The sequence below is a fragment of the Haemaphysalis longicornis genome, unplaced genomic scaffold (genome assembly GCF_048455015.1).
Source record: "Haemaphysalis longicornis isolate Haplotype H1 unplaced genomic scaffold, Haemaphysalis longicornis Haplotype H1 scaffold_7, whole genome shotgun sequence".
Classification (NCBI taxonomy): Eukaryota; Metazoa; Arthropoda; class Arachnida; order Ixodida; family Ixodidae; genus Haemaphysalis; species Haemaphysalis longicornis.
In genome coordinates, this window is record NW_027526422.1 from 166,026,213 (window position 1) to 166,048,524 (window position 22,312).

At 48.5% G+C, this 22,312-nt stretch overlaps 1 protein-coding gene across 1 annotated transcript in view; it reads left to right on the forward strand.

Annotated features, from left to right (window-relative positions):
* The window catches only part of LOC144147191 (rifampicin phosphotransferase-like), a 114,308-nt gene that overhangs the window by 22,649 nt on the left and 69,347 nt on the right, over positions 1-22,312 (forward strand). Inside the window, exons 2-3 of the mRNA XM_077679263.1 lie at positions 15,039-15,220; positions 19,612-19,931. Coding sequence (XP_077535389.1) covers positions 15,039-15,220; positions 19,612-19,931 — 502 coding nt within the window. The remainder of the gene's footprint in view (positions 1-15,038; positions 15,221-19,611; positions 19,932-22,312) is intronic.

Genomic DNA, 22,312 nt, shown 5'->3' on the forward strand with positions numbered 1-22,312 from the left:
GTCTTATATGAACTTAGTACACCCTTTCAAATGAGCCCCTAAGTCTGTATTTCTACATGGTCCGCCCCGCACATCAATAGGCGCTTGAACATGTCTAGTATGCCAATTTTTCAAAGTTTTTGAGTTTACCGCTCCGAAATTGCGCGTTTCCCGAATTCCATAGTTCTTTCTTCAATTTTTGTAAAGAATGTAAATGGGTTGTGCAGCCGCATTGTATCTGAAAAAAATTGTAGCAGTTGTAAAAAATGTCTAAATATGGCCTAGAAACGCCGCATTGCCTGCCTGCAAAGCCCATTTTGAGACACACTATACTGTCTATGCCTGCAGCAGGGCATCGCCGTTCTTTTTCGTCCAAGTGGAACTTCTGGCCGCGCTGCGTATATTTCATTTTTACGAATTTTTCTTCTCAACGTAGGGTTGGGTCACAGCCACGATAGTAAAATTGACGTGAGAAAAAGAACAAGTCCCCCCCCCCCCCAAAAAAAAAAATTGGTTACGAGAACAAATAGTGCACTCATGGGCGACCCCTTCAGTACACTATGTGTTCTCGTAACCATTTTTTTCTGGAGGGGGGGGAGGGGGCATTGCTTTTTAGGGCGAAGCACCTTACGGGCTGGGGCTGTTGGCGTCTCCTGTCGCCGTCGTAAGTGTCGTTTCATGTAGTCACGGTACTAAATCCCGGGGAAACTTATTTACGCCTCGCGCTAGAACGTGACGCGCACAAAAAACAACACCGGGGCACTCGTTTCGGGCTTCAAAGACAAGAGACGTTTGCAGACATTGTTTGCAGACCGAATTAAGTTCGTCAAGAGCAGCTTGTGATAAAAAAATGGGTTCTATTTTTTTCTTTCTGTGCAAGTTATTTCAGACTGTTTTACAGCAAATAGGAGTTTATTTACGGTTTCAAATGACAATCGCCAATTATTTATCAATACACGCACACAAAGCACAGAAGACCAACACAGCAAGCAACCCTGGGTTCGCTTGTTGTGCGTGCCTAGCACGCCTCAGTATACCTCAGCGGGTTCTTCTTGGGTTCTTCCGTATTCAATAGATAGAGCTTTTTTTCCCCCTTCACCGATTAACCATTCGTGGAAAATGGCGCACGACAGCGTGTTTTAAGCGCACGTTCGTTTGCTTTGGTGCGCCCGCCCTTATCCAGCGCTTACACAAGCAACGCCGTCTGGTTTCCAACGGTGCAGATGGTGATACCGTAACGTTCATGTGGCTTTGTTCTTACTGGCCGCACGTCCGACCCCTCAGCGCCGCACGAGCGGCGTTTCCGGGGGATGCTCGACCGATCCAAACATTTCGCACTTTGCCGCAGCAACGCAAAAACGTCGCTTTGCCGCCGAGCGGTGCCGCATCTGCGAATTCGCAGGAAAAAGCGTGCCATGTAGAACGGGCCCTTCTGAGCGAACTAGGCAGCGACGCAGAAAGAAAACGGAGAGGAGCGTCTTGCAGAAGTGTAGCGGGACGGGCGGCTGTGGCGTCTGAGCGGCTGAGTGGTGTCTGAACGGCGACTGAGTGGCTGTGCCAGAGTCACGTGACGAAGCCCGCACACACACTACGCACAAAATCTTTCTTTGCACGTTAACTTTCGTAAGTCATGAACAAGCATAAATGTACAGCCATAATGCAAGCCATGCCGACATTCGCAAGCTGCCAAGCCCCGGCGCCGGTGGCGGTTGCGATGGCTATTACACAGTTGACGTAGACACATGCCAGTTATCTCGTTGTTTACATCATGACGGCGAGTAGCGCGTCGTTCTCCCACGGTTCCGCTATTCTGTGGTCAGTAATTTGCGTCTAATACAACAAATTTGAGGGTCCCCCACGAAGCGCTGCTGTCGGCCCGAACGTAGTTTCCCACTCTGGCCGGCGGCCGAACCTTTGTGTGTGCTGTGGTTGCGTTCGCTTCACGATGAAAGGCGACGCCATGCTCCTGGGTGTGGGCTGGGCTAGCTATGTTGGAATTATAACTAGAGATGGTTCAACCCCGCACCGTATATGTAGAGTGTGCGCGATTTTTTTTAAACCCATCACGGCTTGCGCCGAAGTGAAGTGACTTATTTGCCACGATAAATCGCAAGAATCGAGTGATAACGAGGATTATGGGTTTAATGCGCCGAAACTACTCAGGTTAGTGGAGGTCCCCGGATTAATTTTGACCACCTGTGGATCTTTAACGTGCGCCGAAATTTCGAACACGGGGGCGTTTTTGGTTTTCGCCTCCATCAGAGAAGCGGCCGCCAAGCCCGGGAATCGAAACCACGTCCTTGCGCTCAGCAGCACAACGCCTTAGCGACTAGCCACCGCGGCGGGTGCAAGTAGCGAGTGCTACACTTACGACGAACAGGGGCAATCGATTGCCTGACACACTGCACTGACGCAAAAATTTTGCATCTGCGTTTTTCTGTTGCAATAAGTAGCTTATCACCTGCTCATCACGTGTAGAAACCTCATTTCCTTCTGCGTGCAACGGTTGTTTAATTAGAGACGTTTTTAATGTGGCCAGTCGCAGTTTCGGTAACAGTGGGTGCCGCAAAGTGGAAGATTCAGTATAAACAAAGCTTTCCACGTGACCATCGCAAGGATATCACCGATCAGAGCTGTCGTAGCGCTGTCGAATCAGCGTCGCCGGATGTTTCTGCAAATACCCCCACGAACTGATCTCGTCAGCAGCTTAGTTAAAAAGCGGATGTCGACGAGACGCAGACGCTGCGAGTGAAAATTGCTGCCGGGGCCAGAGAGCGACTTTGCGATGCTCAAGACAGTGGGTGGGGAGACGCGCGCTGGCAGCAGCCGGCCGATCTGCCCACAGGTCCGCCTACAGATGTGTTCGGCCCAACACTGCGGCGGATATTCGATTGCCGCTCTAGTAAGCGGTGCTGATGACGATTTATAATGAAACCCGCCATCGCATCAATAAATCCTGTCTCATATGGGCTGCCTTGTTTGAAACTTGAGTCCCGTTTCGTGCAGCGGTAACAAGCTATCGTTAGAGCTACCGGCGCCGGCATGCGACCCTTGGCGGCCGTGGCCGCCACCTGCGCAGCGACATTGCGGCTCGCTCAGGGCGCTTTTCGTGTCCCCGGCGTGTTTTCCGGTTAAGTTTAATAAAAAGCAATAAAAATAGAGTGTCTGCAAGCGTTGTTGAAGTTAGGTCGCGGCCGGCTGCCCCATGAGCAAATAAAATCCCGGCGCCTCCACCGCCAACGATCGGATCGTTCATTGCTCGAGAGCAGAAGCTCCGACCTCCGATTGGAGCGGCGAGCGGGCGAAAAACGCTGGCAGTGCGGAGGCGGCGAACACGAACTCGTGACGTGTTTGGATGTTGTTATTTACACAATATCCACGGATGTCGATTGCGCGTGGTCGTCTACTGGCTGCTCGGTTGCGTTTCGCGCACATTAAAATTGATTTTAAATATGTTCTACAGTTGTATTTGCCGCTGATATTTTGCAGATGATGTATGTGTGTTCACACCAATCTATCGCCGAATTTATCTCGCCTTCAAAATTTTGTGTCAGTACCCCTTTAATTTCGCCCTTTGGCCTCGAAGCGCATGCCGTGACGATGTGTTGTTCTCAATAATTTCTTGATTGTGCTGTAGTTGAATAAAATTTGGGCGTCAAACCGGGTCTTTTGCTTCAGGGCGTTGTGTTGCTCCTTAAATCTCTAGGCCCACTTTTCACAGATAGGCTAATAGGCAACTCGCTTCGCAAACAATTGAACAGATGGTCCAATAAGCGTTGCCACATCGCGACAGAAAACTGATGGAACTTTCTACTACAACTCACGTCGCGGTGCCGACGTAGCGGGACGCAAAAATTGAGCGTTGCACGCTATTACAAGTAAAGGAACGGATGACGCCACGTTGTTAAGGCGAGTGCATCGAAGCGACTGAACCTGACTATCTGTACGAGAATGCAAATAAAAAAGCGCCCGTGTCATCGACCTCGCTGCGGTGGCGCTGTGCGCTAAACGTTTTGTAGGTAAAGTAAAGCGACGCGCGGCACATTCCGTTTTTCACGGTCTGCTCCGCTCCGATAGCAAGCGTGAGCGCCATTGCGCATGCGTGGTGCTCTTGGCCGCGAACTGCATTGCCTCCGGTTGAGCTGAGCGGGACGCCGATAACGAAACGGACCGTCGAAAACGCTCAGCTAAAACTCTCTATACGCCTCGAGCGCTGCCTATATGGGCGCCACTGAAATTCCCCTAGCGGCCTGTTTCGAAAGCAGCCGCGAGAGTCTCCGGGCCACTCACCACTGTCGCCACTCCTTTTGCGGTACTTTCAGGACTGAGATTTGCCGTTTGTGGGCGTTGGAAATCCATTTTTATGTGGAGCACTCACTCTGTTCGCAAATTGAGTGCGTTTACGAGAGTGTAAATGTTTCTGACGCTATCTTAGTGCGGTACATTCGGCCTGCATAAGCGACAAGTGTGTATCACAGGCCAGCGTCGCGGAACCGGCGTATGTATGGATCTGATTGTAGTTACACTGCCTTGAAATTTACTAACAGTGTCTCCGTAAACACCGTTTCCTCCGATGTTAATGCTACGGCTATACACTACGATGTAAATCGGTTTTGTGTGCTTACATAATCTGGCAAAGCATCAATACGTGATAGCACGCCAGTTACGTTTGCCAAAATCATACCTCAGATATTGATCACCACCATTTACAAGCCAGTGTGTCTTAATTTCACGAATATTTGACGAAAGTACGATGGATAATGCAGAATTATACTCGGGGATGACCACACGACAAAGGGTCGTCTAGTTGTGAGGTGAGCGCCCGCAAACATTCATCTGCTACATATAACCTCCGCGAGTAGGGCGGAGACGGGCTTAGAATATAATCCGCGTCCGCGACTAAACGCTTTTCTGAAACATCGTCATATGGCACAAGGAACGTGCAAAATAAAGCACAAAGTGAAATCAGAGGGCCTTATCATGATACCACACTCTTCCAACGACACATTTCATCGCTTGAACTGCCTACCCTGTATAGTTCCAAAAATGCGTCCGCCGAACAACCAGCTGTTCGTTGCAGTCGAAAAACAAACTCACAGTGAACGCGAGATTTGTGTGTGTGATTACTAAAACGTTCATTGCATGATTCCGCTCCGCATTTGTACACAGCGCCCCCTCCTCTCCCCCCCCCCACCTATGTTTAGCGAAATAGCAGTGCATTTCACGTAAAGTCGGTCTGGTGAACCCTACCTGGCTTAAGTTTCGACGAACGTTTTTAGCACGTCAGAAGCTGCACTGGATTTTTTCTTTCCCATTAGAACTATTCTATTTCTTCCGGACACGCACAGCATTTATTTTTCCGTGGTTTAACTTTTCTTGGTTCTTGCTATAAGGCGTGAGAGGGTACATATTTAACGACGCACAACCTTGGAATATACTTAACGTTTTCGCGTGGCTTATATTCTCATAAAGGGGATTCATTATTGCCCTGGATTGGGTAATCATATCCCGGAAACACATTTTTCTGCGACATAGTAGTATATTCGAAACGAAGCCGCATTCGTTGCTTGCTGAACAAAAAAAAAAGAAAAAAAAATCACAGCATATCCACGGGGTGAATGATGATGAGTGGGCGAAGCTCCTGAGGGGAAATCATCGGTAAAACCGTGACTCTTCAGTGAAAGTTCGCCCACTACATCTGTGTCCGAACGTAACGTCTACAAAGTTTCGCCTAAACCGCGCGTCGGCACCTTGGGGCTGAGCTCGCCTGATGCGTTTTGCAGACGCCTCACGAGCTCTCACTGCATCGGGGTCTGCCTGCCGATACGCGCGCTTTCCCGCCGCTTCCCGCTCTCTGACGTTTTGGAGATCCTCTTCGCGCCGCAGCCGTGCCGCTTCGCGTACGGCAGGGTCCTCGCGCCGTTGCCGTGACGCTTGGGCCTCTGGTTCTCGAACGCTGGGGTCTTGGCGGCGTCGTCGCACAGCCAGACGACACGCTTCGGCCTCCCGCTCTCGTCGGCAGGATCTTGGCGGCGGCGTCGCGCAGCTTCACGGAGCGCTTCTGCCTCGCGGACTCGCACATCTGCAGCCTTATCCATCGGGCGACTCCGAGCGCGCGCCAACAGCGAACGGATTTTATTACAATGCTCCCCGCCATCTAGTAAACAATCCAAGAACTAAACTAGAGGTAGCCACGCCATCTAGTAAACAATCCAAGAACTAAACTAGAGGTGGCTACATACATACGTCGAGGATGGACAGACCCACTCCTTAAGGAGCTTCGCCCCTAAAAAGAAACCTCTCACTCTGCCAGTATTACGTCTAAAGGAGGCGACAGCACAATTCACTGTACCTGACCTATTCGGAGGTGAAACTGGTGATATGCTGCTGCCATCGCCGGCGCCAAGAAAGTCGGCGACGAAACGCGTAGAACCGTGTCTCCGGGAAGCTCTTGTTGGCGTTCGAGTACTCTACGAAGATGCAGCTGTTTTTTAAGCGGTCTAAACGAACTCTAACCATAACCATCACGATTAATATCATCATAAGAAGTTTTTTAGGGCACGGAAAGTCGAAAAGAAGCGAAACAGAACGAAAACACTGCACGAGCCCCTCTCAGCCAGGCAGCGCAGATCCCGTAAACGAAGCGGAGAGGCGGCTGCAGGCGGCGCATCGATCGCGGAGCTCGAGGCGTATTGGCGGTGAGATGTTTGAGGGGCGACCCCTGGCTGTGACATCGGCTTATGGACTCGCGCAGCTGTCGTCTGCTACACTCCGCTGGTACGGGCAGCAGTGCCGGTGGTAGAAGCCGCCCACTTTGATGCTTTAGTGCATAGAAAAGCGTATTTCTAATATTCAGTTATTTTTGTTAGCCTCTGACACATCTGTATAATTTTAAGCTGTATCCCGCACAAGTTTGCAACACACGAGGAGAGAGACAACAACATTCTTAGGAGCATCGGTCAGAGGATCGTGTTTAAATCATCCTCTCTAGCTTTTTCGCGAGGTTCAGTGCTCAGAGCTCCTCGCTAAGTATTCAAAATGCGCAGGCTCCCTACGGTATTTTTGAGATGCTCTTATGAAGACTCAACAGTTTAATGCTACGTACCAAGCAGCGGGCCCGTACGCGCGCGTAGCACAGCAGGAAATAAAGCCGCTGTCTTCCATATCTCTCGTTGTTGTTGACTTGTGTCAGATGAATGTTTTTTTTTTCTGTGCACAACGCATAACTTTTCTGCACCGTCATACTCAATATAATAGTAGTTGTGGGAGGCTCGCAAAGGCCGTGAGGATATTTTCATCAGGCTTTATGGCATACATTCCCTTCTTCACAAATTGGCTTTCGTTGTGGCTGCTTGCAAGGAGGTGCGTATCTGCAGCGTGCGCTGTTTATTCACGGGAAAATACAATAAGAAGGTTTGTGCTACGCCACCGCGATCGCGCCACAGACAACGTTGTACAGCGTACTCGAAGGCGCCTTTTGTGCTCCGAATCTCTATCGTAACCATCGTTACCATAACGAACTGACCCTCAACCCGAACAATTATGACGTGATTCCGGTGTTGACAGCTTGTTATACTGGCTAACGAACGCAATAAATAGTATATGTGCATACATTAGAAGAACCGAAACCAATGAATATTTCGAAACAGCTCTTTCTTGCCTTCCAACACTTCCAGGCGTAAACAACAAATCATGGCCTTCTCGGAATGGCGATCTCTGAATTGAAGGAAATTACTCTTACTCTCTTGTCCTGGAATGAGGGCCCGGCCCACTAATCAGCTCGATTTTACTTTTACTGTTTTATCATGCTCCTCGTCCTCCTCTTGGGTGCAGTTTTTTTATAACGCGTACCTAATGTTGGGAAGATATGGCTATTGGAAATGTACCGAAATATCCCTCCAGGTCTGAACAAACATAGTGTTACTGTATCTTTACTGCAGACGTGACTCCTTTTGGTCAATAAACCTCCACACCGTTTAGAAGCCTGGTATAAAAGCAGCACGCAATATACACACAATGGGTTATTTGAAACAACCTACAGATGTTTGCAGCCCATAGTGCATGTCGGCATACTTTCATGTCAGGACAACGTAAATTGATGTGATTCAATACTTTCGCGCGTTCGGCAAGGTTGCAAAAACTATTTTACCTTACATATGATTACGAATCGTAATGCCTTCTGCCAAAGCCGACAGCCCCGAAGGCATGGGAGTTGTTTTGATCTCGAATTTTTCACTGTTGTCGGTTAGTAGCAGCTGGCTATTCCCTATATTCTAAAGATTGCTTAATGCAGAATTTAACGCCTAGCTCCGAATCTTCGCGCTCCGCACTGGACCGACTTTGCAACGGTTGCGGCGACACCGGCAAAGTTTCTTCCGTAGCAGTATCCAAAACTATACTTTAACAAATCACGCCTTGAGCTAGTATATGCGATTTTTAAGTCTAATATTATGATAAAAACTTACGCAAACGCAAACTTTGGTGCGTACAAGCATCAGACGTCAACCGCGCGCAAAGAAACAACAGGGAGAGCAAGCTCCCGTGAAGCAGACGACAAATAGGAGAATCCCTAAGCCGACGTCACGGAGGCGCGCTTCGCAGCGCCGCCCGTGGTCGCGCTCACCGCCAATAGTTTACCCACCATCGCACGCCCTGTGCGGCACCAAGATCGGCGCAAACGAAGCGGCAGGTAACGGAGGAGTAGGAGGGCAAGTTGTTTTGTCGCACGCCCCGAGTGCGCGACCACGGGCTCCTGCGGCGGCGATGGTTCTCTTAGCTTTACAGAGATAGTGGTCGTTAGAAGGAGCACCAATATGGCCAAAGGGGTGTGTGCTCAACTGAGATCGAGGCTGACTTACAAGTGGCGTCAATCGCCCACTAGGTCTATGTGCAAAGCTGAGTCATCGGCACGGCCCCATCGCGAACGCTCTTGGTGCGAGACCTGCGCGTGGACTGCCGAGCTAGCTTGGCCTCTGGTACAACCAGCCCCTGTTACAACGCTCTGGACGCCTGCTAATAAACCTCATTGTATTTTTTCCTCGCGACCGGCTTTATAGATAGATTGCTGCCCATCGCAGCCGCAATTGGAAGCGATGTGCCAAAAAATTGCCGTTTAGGGACGGCGCGCTCCGTAAGGTTGGGCTGAGTGGAATTTCCAAATACTTGATTGATTGATTGATTGATTGATAACGCGCCGACGCAACGCAGGCGATTGGGCTCGCCGTGGTGGAGGGCTCCGGATTAATTTTGACCACCTGGATATCTTTAACGTGCGCCGAAATCTCGTACACACGGGTGTTTTTGCTGTTCGCCTCCATCAGAAAAGCAGCCGCCGCGGCCGGGAATCGAACCCGCGACCTCTTGCTCAGCAGCACAACGCCTTAGCCGCTGAGCCACCGCGGCGGGTAATTTCCAAACCCGCCGCTTCGCTTCGCTCTCAGTTGGGCCTCCGAATGCTTGCATAAAAAGTAGCGATTATACCGAAAAATGTCGATTGTGCTGTTCAATAGATATAAAACTGGCCAGCAACAAGAATTCGTGGTTAAGAGTGGAACCGCTTCTTAATCATGCAAACGTCAGCGTAGGCAAGCAAACCACGCTGCCGCCATATCCGCCTGCCCGTCCCGAATTGTTTATTTGCGGGCCTTTTCGTTCATTTAAACATCCGGAAACCGTGTGGTTTTTTGCTTTACATCGAAGGTCTTTCTTGCGACGCGAACATCGTCTATTCACGTGCAAAGTTTACAGGGAAGGCTCAAATTTTTATGAACGCCCCAACACGGCCGTTCTTTGCGTGGAAGCAGCGTCATTCTTGCGGGAAAACTATCTTTTTTCAGCAAGGCCAGCTCTAATCGACGGCAACCTTTTGAGCGACTGCAGCGTTTTCACCCTAGCTGAAACGCCGTGTTTGTGGTGCCACTTAAAGACCAACAGACCACAGCCTGCTCCTTGTCAATACAACAGGGAACACCCTTGAAGACAAGGCTAACACACTTACACAACACTTCCAACACGTGTCTAGTTCTGCACATTACACAAACACACTTATCAAACACAAAACATCTGCACAAAAGAAGCCCCTACGTGACAAGAACAAGACGAAATCTGCTTACAACTTTGAATTCACACTTCGTGAGCTGAAGGTTGCTCCTGGCACTTGTAAGCCTTCAGCCCTAGGGTAACATCACATACATTATGATACAACACCTGCACGCAGACACTCTTGAGGCACTCCAGCACCTATACAACCAGATATGGCTTTTGGGGCACCTTCCAGGGATTTGGAGGGAGGCCACAGTTGTGGCTTTTCTGAAGGAGGGGAAAGACCCTTCCTCTCCCGCCAGCTAACCCCGTGAAAATGGAAAGAGGATCTCTAGTAAGAAGTCATAATTTCCAGCTTCATTTCTGACTAAATTATTAGATTCTAGCTCGAATCGACAGGTTCTAACTAGAAACATTCTTAATCTAGCTAGAGACGACTATTTCCAGCTTGTGGGGTTTTTTTTCTAGCTGCACTAACAAATGCTAGCTGGATGGAAATGTCAATCCACCTAGAAAAGAACTATAAACTGAATTTATGGCTAGATATTCTACCTATTTCTACCTAGAAGAAATTTCTGGTTCAATATTCCAGCTAGAAAAAAACCATATTTTCACCTGGGATAGACCCATTGCCCTGACAATTAAGCTGTCTGTGTAAGCTGCTCGAGAAGACGATAAATCGTAGGCTCGCGTACTTTCTTGAGTACAATCGTCTACTCGAGAACTTCCAGGCAGGCTTCAGGGCTCGGCGATCCACCAATGATCATCTGGCTGGTTTAAAATCGTATATACAAGATGCCTTTATATATAAGCAGCATTGCATGAGCGTACTTTTAGGCGTAGCATTCTTTGCCGAGTACCCCCACAGTCAGGGCCTTGTAACACCTTCCATTTTCACAAAAACAGAGATATCGCGGAAGTTCCACCTGACTTAAATAACTGGTCCCAAGAAATTTAGAAAAAATAAAAAAATAAGAAAAATATAAAATAACTACGAAAACTGGCCAACTGTGTAACGCACTGGATTTCCACAATTATGGAGATTTCGCGGAAGTTCCAATGTATTCGTTATAATAACATAAATTGAGGTAATTGGTCCGAGGAAATTTTTGAAAAACTAAAAGGTAAGAAAAATATTAAAAAATTATGAAAAATGGCAACGTGTATAACGCCTGGCATATCCACAATAATATAGATTTCACAAAAGTTCCGCCTGTAATCAATATAATAGCGTACATGGATATAATTGGTCGAATGAAATTCTCAAAAACTAAAAAAAATAAAAAAAATAATTACAGAAAATGGCTAAAAGTGTAAAGCAATGCATTTGCACAATTGAGTAGATTTTGCAAACGTTCCAACTGCAATTCTCTTATCAACGTAAATAGAGATAATTGGTGGGACAAAATTAAAAAAAGGTAAAAAATAAGAAAAATAAAAAATACAGAAAATGGCAAAACGTATAACGGATGGCATTTCCACAATAATCCAGATTTCGCGAAAGTTCCACCTGTAATAGTTATAATACCGTAAATGGAGATAATTGGTCGAACGAAAGTTTGAAAAACTATAGAAAATTGGCTGGAAAAATCTTAGACTCAAGACAAGCGGCGTAAGAATGCAAGCATTAGTTTACAATTCTGTGAATTTATGCAGAATATTTTCCATGTCGAGAAAGCTTATAATACGGCATGCCGTTACGGCATTCTTGGAGACTTAAAATCCTATAGTGTAACATGCATCATGTTGGAACACTTTTGGTAGTTGCTTATCCAAACGAACATTTCGTGTCATAGTAGGATAGGCACTTTCAAAAGTTTACATCCAAGAAAATGGCGAGCTTTAAGGCGGTGTTTTGAACTGCACGTTCTTTATTGTCAAGATGAATTCGCCTCGGAAAGCATTGCCAGTACAAATATCTGTTAAGTCTTGTAACATGCGCATATGGGAACGTCAGGTCCTGTTTGGGGTAAACAAACATTCTCTCTGGGCAGACGAAAATGCTTTAAAACTTAATCCTGCGAAAAGCACTTGTGTTTTAGTCTCAAACCGATGCGGGACAAGGCCCGTTCCTGACATAAATCTTAGTGGTGACTCAGTTCTCGTAAAGAAGGAACACAAGTTTTTGGGTGTGGTGCTGGACGAAAAACTCACATTCACCTCTTACAACAAACAACTCAAACAAAAATATCTAAAAACAGTGAATATTCTGAGTCCTGTCTCACAAATCATACGGTGCAGGCAATCAGCTCCTGCTGAGCCTTTATACCGCTTTGGTATGGTCTTGTTTGGACAACGGAAGTGTTGTCTATGCATGGTCGGCCGTGAAAACAGCGCCAAAATGCTTGAACCAGTGCTGCATCTTGAGGCTTTGCCTTTTGTCTCGTGCTTTTCGTACAAGACCTGTCCAAAGCCTGTACCTATAATGTGATAAATGGTGCCTAGAACACCAGCGAAGTTATGTCGATCCGTTATATGCTTGTAAAATCTCATCAATCAACAACTATCCATTTAAACCTAATTTTATGGATACATCCACGTCACAGCTCTTTTCAAATCACCGATCCATTTCTCTTCCCTTCTCACAAAAAGTGAGAGTGGAGGCGGCTTTACTCGATTCTTCCTTTTTAAACACCTTTAGATAATCTTGCATTGATTTTATAGCCATGGCAATTTCCTACTGTGTCGTTTGACTTGTCTTTCATCCAACTCGATAAAAATACGGTACCAAGAAATGCGATTCCGCAGCAATTTTGGCCACTGCAAGAGAAGTACCAGTGTACGTAATTTTACAGCGACACCTCTAAAACTGCCGCCACCGTGTCTTGTGCCGTACACAAACCCAATTTTAATTTTTTTCTGAGACCATGAATGAAAAGGGCACCATTTTCACAGCAGAGGCATATGGAATTTTTCTGGTCTAGTGATATTTTCAAGTGTCGTATTCTAAAATGAATCATTTACACTGATTCACTAAGTGTTGTTTCGGGCTTTATCATCCTGAAAGAACCCCAAAAACCTCATCATAACTTTTGTTATTAGGAAGATTATGTCAGCATATGTCTCAAATCTGGAGAGAGAGACAGAAACAACATTTTTATTGTCCGGCAAAAAGACGCGGCCTAAACGTCACGCTGGACGGCCACCCGGCGCTCGCTACCTACTCGCACCCAGCCGCCGAGGTGAACGTGCTGTCGGCCGCTGGCGCTCGAGAGCCTCCAGCGCTTGCTGGACGGCCTTGCGCTGGGCGTCGTAGTCCACACTCGCCACCGCACTCGCTAGGCGCAGCGGCAACGCGTCTGTGACACCGTCCTCTACTTTGCATTTCCACAGCATGTGCGCCATGGTGGCTAGATCCTCGCCACACACCGCACACACGTCACTGGCGTACACCTCTGGGCACACATGTTTCGCCACCACCGGTGTCCACACCGCTCGCGCCTGTAGCTGCCGCAGCGTCACCGCCTCCTGTCTAGTGAGCTTACGGTGGGGCGGCGGGTACGTCCGCCTGCCCTCCCGGTACCAGTCCAACATGTCCTTGTACGAGGCGATCGGCACCACTTCGTCGTCGTCCTCCGCAGGTCGGGGACTCGGGCTCGCGCCGCGGCTGGTGAGCGCGCGCGCCGCCCGGTCCGCCTCACGTTGCGGTTCTCGCCCGTGCTCACCGGGCCCATGTGTGCCGGAAACCATTTCACTGTCACCGGCACCGCTCTGTGTCCTAGGGCCCCGCACACCCTCGCCGCGCACGGGGACACGTTGTCCGTCGCAAAGTTCACGATCGCACTCCGCGAGTCGCTTATCACCGTCGTACACCTCGGGTTCGTCAGCGCCAGCGCAATGGCCAGCTCCTCCGCATGCTCCGGGCTCCGCGCCCGCACGCTGCACGCCGTGCACAGCTCCCCGGAGGTCGCTCCCAAATCTGGAGGTGACTGCTTGTAGTCCCAGACCACTCAGAGACCGTGGGAAATGAGACGGCAGATGAAATGGCCGCCGCTGATGCACTCAGCAACACAGTGGCCATAACAACAGTACCCTACATCTACCTCAAGCCACACATAAAACAACTACGTTAGACATGGCGAAACATTGCAGTGAACAGACAACAAACTACACATTCTAAAACCACACTTCGGCTGATACACCACCAGTCCACACAACAGACGTACAGAAGTTGCCTTAGCTAGGCTACTAATAGGCGAGACGCATGTGACGCACTAATACTTGCTCACTGGGACTTCAAGATCCCTGTGGGGCGGGTGTGGTGAGTCGCCTATGTCCGTAGTCCACATCCTAACCACATGCAGGGCACTCAACAAAACACGACACCAACACTTTCCCCGACTTTACTGACACCACATTGCACGCTACCCAGCCTACTTTTTCGGAAACAATCCTGCTTCCTCTTACACGTGTCTAATTTTTTATCAAAGTATAAAATTTCTGCACCTCATATTGCATCACGCATGATCGCAACCTGGCGCTTTACATCAGCCATCCTCATTGCCTTTAACCGATTTTATTTATGTTTTGCTAACCACATTTTACTAGTCACCGATTCATCTAAGTTTCTAACTAATTTCTTGGCGCTCTTTGCCCTAGTCGGCCTTGCGCCATTGACATCCAAAATCACCTTCAGCACGCGCTTGTGGCGATTCCATGGGTTCTGAAGGCGACTAGATAGGCAGGACAGCGGGGGCCACTTAGGTAGAGCTCGAGCACGGGGTTCCAGGAGCGGGCGCCAGGTCTCTCACTGATGATAAGCAGAGAGCGTGCGCAGTGCTGATTCGCAATCTGAGCTTGACCCACCAAGTCCACGCACAAGACACTGGCGTACTAATGTCATCTCGTCGTCATAACCGTGGCCTTTTAGCTCCACTGCTAAGGAGCACATGACAATATATAATGATTGCAGTCTAGAAAGTTACTGCAGGGCACATTTCAGCCGCTACTTAATAGGATTGGTCTGAATCTGTGGTACAATGACGTATTTTTATAGATTATACTTTTCACTCTCGCAGGGGGCTTCCGGTACTGGTGCAAGTGGTTGTTTCTCCGACTGGTATCATCGCTGAACCGACGGCGCAGTCGCTTCGACTTCTATGCATTCGGCGTCCCATATGATGCCCGTCAAGTTGGCCTGCTGAGTCCGGAACCCGAGGCCTCTCTTGATGACATTGCCGTTCCTGCACGAAGTGCCAAGGTAGTGCTTTCATCGCACAATCTATCAGGCTAAGATCATTTTACCCGGTACCAAGTCTTAAGCATTTACTGATACTGCGGCTTTTGCACAGTGCACGTAACAGCATATACCTTGTGTTGGCGTATTGAAGGCAGAAAGGTATTTACTCTTTCCTTACGGCGCCATAGGCCATCGTATACGGAGTTCCTTGCGGACAACTACCGCCATCGGGCAAGTGCTTTGACAACTCTTATGTTGATTTTGTCATGTTTTCTGACATTTCGCGTGCAAGAAGGCGGCGAGTGTGAAATTTTAACCCGTGCTACGATGCGGCAAAAAATTCCCCCGCATTTCCCCGAAGGGAAGAATGTGAAAGTGCGAATGCACGGTTGTCGGCCCGCTTGCGGCGCTTGCGCTCGGCCCCCGCAGCCCACCGCCTCGCCGCCTTCTCTTCCATCTCTTCCATCGGGTTGGTAGTATCACGTGTACACCACGCAGTTATCAAGCCGCTATAACGCCGCTGAGTCGCCAACGCACGCCGCTGACGACGTAGTTTGAATGCGTTAAAGATATAAGGCGCGTCACTAACACTGATATCACCGTCGCGTCCGTGGCTTGGTCGGTAGAGCGTCGCGCTGCGGCCGCAAAGTCCTCGGATCGAAACCTGGCGCCGGATGCTGTTTCTTTTTTAAATATAGAGGAGCACTGCGGACGCCGCCGCCGCCGGCGGTGGATGGTTTGGGGTCGCTTATAAAGTGCATTCGCACTTAAAAATGGCGTCCGCTTCACGGCGTGCTCCGCAAATGCGGACAGCTGTGGCAGGGACTTCGGCAGCTGCAGCTGCTGATCTTTGTTACCCCAGCAGCACTGATGGCTCCACCAACGATGTGGATTCGTTAGATTTTATTTCTGATGAAGACGCTCCCAATCAAATACCTCAGGCTGCGACAGGTCCTGCCAGGTAGGTTCGTTTTTGACTTCGCGCTGTATTTATAAACAAACGTCGTTTTACTTTGATGTGTACGGTCTGGACAACGTGCGGCGGGGATATTTTGCCAAATGCACCGTGGCATATCGCGTTATCACTTTCGAGATAACCTGGTGCTCGTGTTAGATTAGCGCTGCAAAGCGATGCGTGACGCTTTTCAAGAGCGCTGGGTGTTTTTTTTTCTTCTTTTAAAACTGAAGTGATAAGGAGTTTGGGCGAGAACACAAAAAGGTATGCTTGGAAGCATATTTTAGAAAGACCGACTTACCCTCGAGTACCTTCGCGTAGTGGCACAGCCGTCAGTTCCGCTAGGTTGACGGGACCGGAAAAATTCAGAACTTGGTGAAAAGTGTTTATTTATGTGCTGAATCATAGCCAGGGAACATAGGGACAGTTTGTATATCTTAGAATTACGGAAATGATTTTTGGGCTCACTAAATAACCGTTTTGTGTTTGTGTATACTTTTTGTGTAATTTTCCCTTATTATTTTACCAATAAACGGTAAACATTTATATCTTTTTCAAAACTGCTGTTATGTGTTTCAAAAAGCTATCTATAAGCTACAATTTGATACATAGCAAGGCTAAATGTGTGCCTTGAAGAGAAAAAAAAACGTCTTGTGGAAGCACTCAAAATGGGTAGTTTTTCCGCCGTAACGAAGGCGAAATAAAACTTTCTTCGGTGTAAAGGAACTAGCCTTTGTTAACTCACTCAGCATCATTCCAGCCATGAAAGAAACAAAGTTTGCGCTACAATGACTTAATATGAGCAAGAGTGATGTATAAGCAAGCAGTAAAGGCGTAGTTAGTTTTAACTACCAAATAGCATTCAAGTGATACTATGAATAGGAACCCGTCGCGGTGGCTCAGTGGCTATGGCGTTATGCTGCTGAGCCCAGGCACTCGGTTTCGATTCCCGGCTGCGGCAGCCGCTTTTGTGGTGGAGCCGAAAAGCGAAAACATCCGTGTGTTCGAGATTTCGGCGCACGTTAAACATCCGCATGTGGTCAACATTTTTGCCACAACGGCTGGTCAAATTTTGACGCGACGACGCTACACAGCTAGGCGATGAGGCATGCCGTAGTGGAGGGCCCTGGATGAATTAATTAATCCGGAACCCTCCACTACAGCGCGCCTGATCGCGTGTGTAGCGTCGGCGTGTTAACCCTCATAATCATACTATCAAGAGGAACCGGAGGCACCAACAATCGCCCACTCAGGTTTCTGGTGATGGCTTAGGTCAGCGGCGGCCAATGGCACAAGCACGATTCTGTGACGTCATAGAGAAAATGCCAAAAAGTAACTGGAGAGTCGACACTGTTTCATACGCCTTCTTGAGGATCTGATTGGTCGGTTTAAAGGGTGCTGAAACGAAATTTCAAAGTTTGGATAACTATATATGTAAGGCTTCCTTTGTATATTGACAAATTTTCCAGCAAGTTTCAACAGTAACCGATCAGTGTAACATATTTTAAATCCATTTTAACCTTTGCAATCACGAGAAAGCTCAGAACGGATACCCTTTGAGGATGGAGCTATCTGCTCCTCCTGTCCCCAAACTGCCGCAAGAGGGCTTCCGGGACGGGGCCAGCGCGCTGGCTGCGGTTGGCGCGCGATGCTCCGCCGTGTGCATTACGTCATAGCTGTGGGACTGACGTAATGCTGCCTGGGGCGTGGAGATGGTGCAGAACACAGACGTTCTGGGCGCGCGCGCGTCCACAGCGACAGTGATGTGACGAGACCGGTGACGTCACGAGCGCCCTCCTGTCATGGCGGCCGCCTCGGTTTCATTTTGTTAAGTTAAACGAATGAACGAGGCTGTAAATAAATATTTACGCTGCTGTCGACCGTTCATTCCATTCTATGATTTGTGGGCTGGTAGGCACCCACAGCAGTGAAAAAGCTCAACACAAAAAATTAGCGTTGGTACTCCTTCAAAGCTCGTGATAAAATTGGGATCATTGTAATAGGGAGAAAGCAGTCCTTCTCATAAACCAAAGTTGTGTTTTCACTTCATGACCCCTTTGAAATAAACGCAGCAATAAAACATTTTCTGCACATTTTGGCTGCAATGATTGCCTTTAAATGACAATTTTTCCACGGGATTGTAAAATTTCTCCCTATTACCAGGCAGGCATTCACAAAGAAAATTCCCGCGCCTTCCCGCGAGGGGAGCACGAGTAAATGCAGAGCATTGGGGCCTCAGTACTGATTGAAGGCAGTGTTGCTTCCATCGCTTCTTCCGTGATGCTGGAGTAGCAGACACGAGTAAACGTGGTCAAGAGCGTCAACCAAGGAAGAAAGGAGCAATGCAGTGACTGAAACACGAGCGACCGCTAGCCGCTATATTTGCAGCGCGCGCAGTAGATGGAGAGCAGTACGGAGGGGAGAGCGCGCATGCGCAAGCAGCGCGCGCCCTTCCACGACCCACCGCGCTACTATCACGCACCTGTTAGGCCGAGACCGCGACGGAGCGAACGGGCTGACTACGACGCATGCGCGCGCCAGCTGCTGTTGAGAGAGAGGAGGGAAGGAGAGGCGCACCTGCTGCGGACGCGAAACAGTTGACACCGTCCGACGCAGGAACAGGCGAGGCTAAGAAATGCTCTGCATTTAAAAAATCTCTGGGTCCTTACAGTGAAGAGGCTACAACAAAGTAGTAACAAGCACTACTCATAGACGCCACTATTTATTTCTAAAAAGTGCGGCAAATACATGTGACAGGTCAGAAACTGGTCATGTTAATTGAAGTGTGTACTTTGGTTAGTCCTTTCGGCACAAAGGTCTTTCTAGGGTCTTGCTGATATAATTTGATATTGTATGTCTCAGATTTGTAGGTGCAAAAATATTTCTGCTTTGACTGATAACAATAATTGACAAAGCTTTTTTGGAGGAGCAGAAACTTAACTTGTCCAGAACTGTAGTTCTGAGTGCAGAGGTGCCTTTAAGGTGGTAAATCTGGGAGCGATGCGGCATCTGATTAGTTATTGTTTGCCCCTTAAATGGATTGGTGCTATTATTTGACCACATTGTCATTTCCGCAAATGTCACGTCTAAGTCCAGATACCATGTTTCTCGAGATTAAGTCAGGATTCCCGGTTATTTTATGCTCGAATGCAGAAGCGATTGCATAACCCAGCTAAGCAATGTTAACTTCTTCTATAATATATATATATATATATATATATATATATATATATATATATATATATATATATATATATATATATATATATATATAGTCGTGAAGTGGAGTCCTTAGTTGCTGCAGGAATGCGCACAAAGTAGAAGTACGCTCTTCGGAGCTTCCTCAGGTCGAAACGTTGGAAATAAAGTCTCCGAAGAGCGTACTTCTACTTTGTGTATATATATATATATATATATATATATATATATATATATAATGGACGCATTTTTCATTCAGGCTCATGGCGAGGAGTCACACCAGAGCGACGTCGAATGCGGCGATGACCAGGAAAAGGAAGACGAGATGCTCGTGTGGGCATGTACAGAGAGGGGAGAGTGCGTTCTGGCCCGCGTTCGGCGCAGGCCATTGAAAGGCACAGCCGAGGCCTGGCTCTACCTGCGCACGGCAGACGGCCAAGGCTACGTGCTCCCTCCCCCCCGGACCCCTGGTGAGTGTGTGGACCACTCCCGCAGCGGGGTGTTCGCGGCCGCTGGATTGAGGCTGGAGCAGGAGGTACCCATGCGCCGATGGAGGATCGCCTTCAATGGACTGCTCAGGTCAGCAAAGGTGGTGAATGGAATGGGTACTGCACTTCGCTCTTTCTGTATGTTGAATTTGTGTTTTTCTCCGTATATGTAAAGGGCTCTTTAATAAAAAATGTACGTATACCACCAACAAATCTACCAATTTACTGCTTATGCTAGCAGTGGGGAATGGGCTGGGTCCCACGCTGCACTCATTCTGTATGTTGTTTTTTAAATGCGAAGGCATTTCTTAGCCGCAGGTTGTCTTGCGTCGTTGAGCGGCGTGCGCCTAGCAACAGCTGTGGCGCGCGCCTAGCAACCGGAGCAGGTGCGGAGTAGCGGAGGGCAAGGGGAGAGGAGGAGCGCGCTCGGCGTGGGAGGGCGCTCGCATCGCGGAGCTCGGGCGGAGTAGCGGAGAGTGAGTGGAGAGGAGGAGCGCGCTCGGCGTGTGAGGGCGCTCGCATCGCGGAGCTCGGGGCGGAGAGAGAGCTCGCACGTGGGCTGGCGCGGGTCTCTCCTCTCCGCGTACCCCTCTCCGCTCACTGCGCATATAAATGCAGGGAGCGCGCGCCTCTCTCCGTGACTGCTTGCCGACTGGCGCCTTGATAGCGATGGAAGTCGGTGAAGTCGAATCCCTCACGGCAACGATACCGCAAAGAAGAATTCGGTGCACCCAATGCATTCGCATTTCCGCACGATCCCCTTCGGGGAGGTGGGGGGATTTTTGTGTTTTCGTCCCCCGAAAATTTAAAGTGCTCTTAAAGCATAAATAAATGTTTACTACCAACTAGCCCGTGAATAGACTGCTCAGGATATCAGTAGTTCATAGCTTGGGGCCGTTGCTTCAGTGGTATTGTGTGCTGAATTTTTGTGTTTGACCCAGCTAATTTAAAGCACTCTTCATTCGCAAATGTATACTTTTATGTGGCAGCAGTAGATAGGACAGTTGCCATGGTCGATGCTGAAGCGTTGTATTTACAAGATAGACGACCTATTTACAAGCCATCATAATGGAGCACGTGCAACCTGCACGCCAGCTTCCCCTCGTATTTGCTGATGCTTGGCCTTGGCTCCATGGGGTATATTTATCACGTAGTGTCCGGGACGTCAGCCCCCGTGGATGAATGGGTGGATGAACGTATGATCCGTGACATTACATAGAACAACTATCCCAACATAAATCCTTACAGAGGTCTTAAAGGGACCCTGCAACACTCTTTGAGCAGTGCAAGTAAACCTGCGCGACGTTTAGATTACACTGCCAGGAATACCTGAGCCAAATATTACACGTGCACGTGAAGTGGTGAGCGCGCAAATCGATGTGAAAGACGCGGAAAAACCAACCGCTCTCTCTTCAGTTGTCCTCATTATGCATGGCCTAAGGGACGTCACATCGGCCATGGCTGCCCGATCGGCTGTCACTGGTCAACTTCGCGGCTAGATTCTCCCATTTCCGTCGTCGTCATCGCTGTGTACGAACCTCTTCTATGCCTGAACCTGTAGGCACAGTTTTGCCGTTTCTTTTGTGTTTTGAGTGCGCGCGGAGTTTGAGTGATGAGCTCAATACTTCCATTTCAACGGGACCACTCGAATACAAACGTTTCTTGCTTCAAAAACGCCCTACCAGCCCGAGCGCGCACTTGCGAGCAGGCACCCATGCCTGCTTTTTTGTGGCACCAGACCGGAAATAGGCCCCTCCGCGTTGCGGGGAAAAGGAGAGAACTACCCGGCATGTGATATATCGAAGGCCGCCGAAGAGAACGCCGCGAGCCGCCCCCTCTCCGGGAGAGAGCGCGCAGCTTTCGTCGCGTTGTCCGCGGTCGAGTTGAGAGGGAACGATTATGCGCGATTTCTCATCGCGCGTAGTTTTGTTAATTGTCAACGGATTTTCATAATTCTTGCGGGAGGAGATTTCTGGGACAATAGACTTTATCCCAAAATACATTACTAGTAGTCGATGGCAAGTGTTGCAGGGTCCCTTTAATATACTGTGGGAAACAAAAAGAAGGTGTCGAACACTCACTAACAACTCTGAGCCCATTCGTAAAGGCTGCTAAATGAGAACCAAAGAAGCATGGCAGACTATTTCCCAAATCAAGCAGGCTGTAGCTGAGGTGTTTTTGTAATGTAGCTAGCACATTGGATTTTTTCTGCAGCCATTGAGGAATGTAGGCTACTGAAACACGTGCTATTTAATGTAATGATGATAGAGTGGGTTTTATAAAGCTATCGTGGCAGCTCTCTCAACACTGGCATTATGCCAGCAAGCATGTGTACAGAGGGCCACACGCTTGTCTATAACAAATGTTTTGTACTTACAGCCTTATCTTGCCTCTGCCGAAAAGCATTTGAAGAAAACTATTGTGTCGTTCTGAAGTCTTATTCAAATCTTAAGTCCAAATTCAATTGTGTTT